We start from the raw sequence: 4,143 nt of genomic DNA, 5'->3' as shown, positions 1-4,143 counted from the left end.
TACTAATAAAAATTGTATTATGTAAACATATGAGGTTTGATTCTTACACTACTACAAATAACACATCTAACATTGATCGCAAGATGCATTTAACCTCGGCAACATAAGCAAGGTAACAAAAGGCGGCATAAAAAGTAATCACTTGTCACCTTAGTGTTTTTAAAATTGAGGTTATAAATTAAATGGTCCTGGGTTCAATCCATAGCATCACATTTTTATTATTTTCAGAACTGGATGACACGCCCAATGTTATTACCTCGGTTTTATGTAAACGCCGAGGTAACATCTCAATGTTATTACCTCGATTTTATGTAAACACCGAGGGGATAAGTTATTTTTATACTGCCGTTTGCACCTATATTACATAACCATATTTATGAATATAGAACCATATTTTGAAGATTCCTGAAACAGAAATGTTATACATTTTGCCAATTTCTCAATCTGAAACATTGTACCACAAATATTCATTGATTAAATCAAATGTAAAACCAAAATGACACACACTTTATAATTTTACATCAAAACTAAAACAAAGGATTATGAAACAAAAGCAATAACCAAAATGGAAAGTTTTGTAGGCTGTCCAATAGGATTTGTCACTGATCCTTAAGTACCTATAGTTTGAACAACATTTGAAACTAATTAGGTCAATCAATAACAACTTTAAATATATAGTATAATGAATATATAGTACAATGATTAATTATAAACTTCAAAAGTATATAAAACATTTACTTACTAGTTTTCCCATATCCCCTCTTCATGATCACGACGAAGAACATGCACATCATCTGAATCATTTTCTTCTGATGCTTGACGTACATGTGTTGCTAAATAAGGCGTCTCATAGTTAAAATCTTGATTTTCATCAGTACTATCGGGAAGATGTTTATGTTGAAGAAAAATTGACCATCTTGTGTTAGAAGGATCAGTGACATAAAAAACTTATTTTGCCTGGGTCGGCATGATGAATGGTTCGTTCTTATAAATTTTCTTATGAATAATAACCCGTGTGAATCCCAATTCATCGATTTCTACACCAGCGTTACTCTCAATCCACTTGCACTTAAATAAAGACACTTTAAAAGAAACATAGTCAATCTCCAAAATCTTCTCAATGACCCCGAAGTACGCTCTAGATGCTAGTCTATGATCCTTATCTGTGGAACTAGAAAAATACGTGGATTCAGCCTCGACCATAACCCCACTATTTTTCATGGTGCTACGATCATCCTTTAATTTTGTATAGAATGGATATTTAGAAATTTCATATGCACTCCAAGTAATTACATTAAACTTAGGAATACGTGACAACCATTTGCAAAGATCTGATGCATTACTCTCTTTAGAAATACTTTCATTAAACCAATTTATGAAAGTTTTATTATGCTATGTCAATAACCTTTTTCATTCATCTGGGGGATTTTTCCTTTAAAAGAATTTTGTGAGCGATCAAGTAAGGTTGAACTTCAATAAGGTTATTCAATATATGCAAATGTGCTAAAGAACTACTTCACGGGAAAATGTCATAACATTAAACCTTGAAAACCTCTACCATCATAAAATCCATCATGACGAGACTCAAGAATTCCTATAAAGCAAGCTTTTGACATATAGTTTGTACAAAACTTAATAGCTATGTATGTGATATACCTATCTATGATCGAAGCTTCCGGACGGTGATGATTCTTTGTATACATCTACCGTAAATAAATGCAACCACAAATTCTAATCTCCCTTACTAGATGAACAACTAAGTGAACCATAATATCAAAGAACGATGGAGGGAAAAGTATCTCTAATCGGCACAAGATAACTGCAGCTTCATGTTTGAAGTCATCTAAATTTTCAGGATCAATAACTTTACTACATATAACATTAAAGAATGAGCACAATCTGGTTATAGTTACCCTTACATTTCTTGGTAAAATGCCATGGGTAGCCACAAATATCCATTGATAGAAGTTATTGCATCAAGACATGACAATCAAGAGATTTCAAGTCAACTAATTTGTAATCGTTCTCTGACAGAAGTTTCTTCACATTTGATGAGTACTATTGCGGAACTTTGATACCATACAAACAACCACAAAACTTTTTTTAGAAAGAGTGTGACATGCTTGGGGGAAAATAGGTTCTATTTCATACTTCTTTTGGGTCTAACTCTTGTCGTATACCCATCACAACCATATATTCGCGGGATTTCTTAGTATCTTTTGTCTTTCCTTTAATGTTGAGAAGTGTTCCAATAAGACTATCACATACATTTTTCTCCATATGCATCACATCAAAGAATACCAGTCTCTTTTTCCAAATATTTTTCTCCATGGACTTTTTTTGTTTCTTTCCAAAGACAACCTTAATGTGTTGTTGTTTTCTATAAACTTCCTTCCTAGTTAAGGGCTTTGGAGCGATATCAAACTCCTGCTCTCTATTAAAAGCCTTTAGCAATCTACGATATGGATGATTAGGTTTTAGAAATTTTTGATTCCCAAGATAAACTGTCTTTTTTTCCCATTTTTGAATATGTTGTGACATGTATCAACTTCATACATAGGACACACTTTATGTCCCTTGAGGCCGTATTCAGAAAAATTACCGTATGCAGGAAAGTCATTGGTTGTGCAAAGCAACATGACACACAACTTAAAGTTATCAGTTGTATACGCATCATCAAAATCAACACCTACCTCCCACAAAATCCTTAAATATTCAATCAATGGCGTTAAGTAAACATCAATGTCACTCCCTGGTTGTTTTGGACTTGAAATCATCATCGATAGCATTATATACCTGCGCTTCATGCACAACCATGGAGATAAGTTATAAATAATGAGAAGAACATGCCATGATGTACGGTTAATACTAAAATTACCAAAAGGGTTCATTTCGTCGGTGGCAATTCCAAGCCTAAGGTTCCTTGGTTCAAGGGGAAAATCTGGATACAAGGAATCAATTTTCTTCCATTGCAATGAATAAGTTACATGGCGAATTTTTCCATCACCCACTCTTTCATATGCATGCCATCTAGTATTCTTTGCGTCATTAACATTAGCAAACAATCTCTTGAACCTTGGAATTATCGGTAGGTACCACATCACCTTGCAGGAACACCCTTGCTAGTTACACTATCATTGTCACTAACATCATTGCCTGTTTTCTTGTAGCGTGACTCCCTGCACCTCATGCACTCCTTCAAATTTTCAAAATCTTTCTTATATAATATGCAATCATTACTACATGCATATATTTTGACATAGTCCAAACTCATTGGACACAATATATTCTTGGCCTCATAAGTACGGTCTCGCAGTGTGTTACCTTCAGGAAGCATTTCTTTCAACAATTCAAGCAATTCAGTGAAACTTTTATCCGTCCACCCACCTCTTGCCTTAAGATTAAATAGTCTTAACACATCTAAAAATCTTGTAAAATTTTTACATCCTGGACACAACAAATATTCTATGTCTCTTCGCAAAGTATCTACCATATTAGCATTCTTGAAAGCATCAGCTCCAATATCACGAATGATGTCTTCTAGAATATCATTCATAACTTTATATCTTTTTTATCATTTCACCATGCCATACCCATTTCGTGTAATTTTGAATAATCCCATCATAACTTAAATGCTTGAATATAATATTCCTATGATGTTTTTTTCGTATTAAAGCGGTTTTTAAAAGGACACCAAAAAATCCATTGCCGGGAATATTTTTTTCCACGAAATTAAGAAATTATTTCACTCCATTCTCACACTCTTTACCTAATCTACTGGCTTTCATCCAACTACGATCCATAATCACATAAAGCTTCTGGAAAAAAATAGTACACAACCAATAAAAATAAAGCTTCTCAACAACAACAACAACAAGAACAACAATAATGGAGAAAACAAGAACAACACTAATGGAACAAAGCAACAACAAGAATAACAATAACAATAAAAACATATCGGAGAATAATGGTGAGAGAGTTTTTTGGTTTGCTAGGGCTCCTTGGAGAAGAAGTGTTCTTTCGTTGGTTGGAGAAGAAGTGTTATTTCGTGAAAGCTCGAGAAGTGAATGAGGTAGACACTGAGTGAATAAAAAATATAAAGAGTTTTTATCGTAGTTATAGTGAAAACCGAGGTAACATATC

At 33.6% G+C, this 4,143-nt stretch overlaps 1 protein-coding gene across 1 annotated transcript; it reads right to left on the bottom strand.

Annotated features, from left to right (window-relative positions):
- Window positions 1–2,145: 2,145 nt before the first annotated feature.
- Window positions 2,146–3,556, bottom strand: LOC127130901 (uncharacterized). The gene is made up of 3 exons (XM_051059859.1): window positions 3,105–3,556; window positions 2,557–2,796; window positions 2,146–2,455 (listed from the first exon to the last, which is right to left on the bottom strand). Exons 1-3 carry the CDS (start codon window positions 3,554–3,556, stop codon window positions 2,146–2,148), a joined length of 1,002 nt encoding a protein of 333 aa, XP_050915816.1.
- Between the last annotated feature and the right edge of the window lie 587 nt (window positions 3,557–4,143).

This window comes from Lathyrus oleraceus, chromosome 3, assembly GCF_024323335.1.
Source record: "Lathyrus oleraceus cultivar Zhongwan6 chromosome 3, CAAS_Psat_ZW6_1.0, whole genome shotgun sequence".
Lineage (NCBI taxonomy): Eukaryota > Viridiplantae > Streptophyta > Magnoliopsida > Fabales > Fabaceae > Lathyrus > Lathyrus oleraceus.
The sequence above is the reverse complement of the archived record's forward strand: the minus strand, read 5'-3'. Positions and strand labels throughout refer to the sequence as shown.

Bases quoted from the DNA above. Each gene is read 5' to 3' on its own strand.
- LOC127130901 (XM_051059859.1), bottom strand. From the start codon at position 3,556: ATGAATGATATTCTAGAAGACATCATTCGTGATATTGGAGCTGATGCT. The intron at 2,797-3,104 runs GTGATGTGGTAC...CATGAAGCGCAG, and splicing joins AGCAAGGGTGTTCCTGCAAG to GTATATAATGCTATCGATGA. The intron at 2,456-2,556 runs GTATGAAGTTGA...TCCATATCGTAG, and splicing joins GGACATAAAGTGTGTCCTAT to ATTGCTAAAGGCTTTTAATA.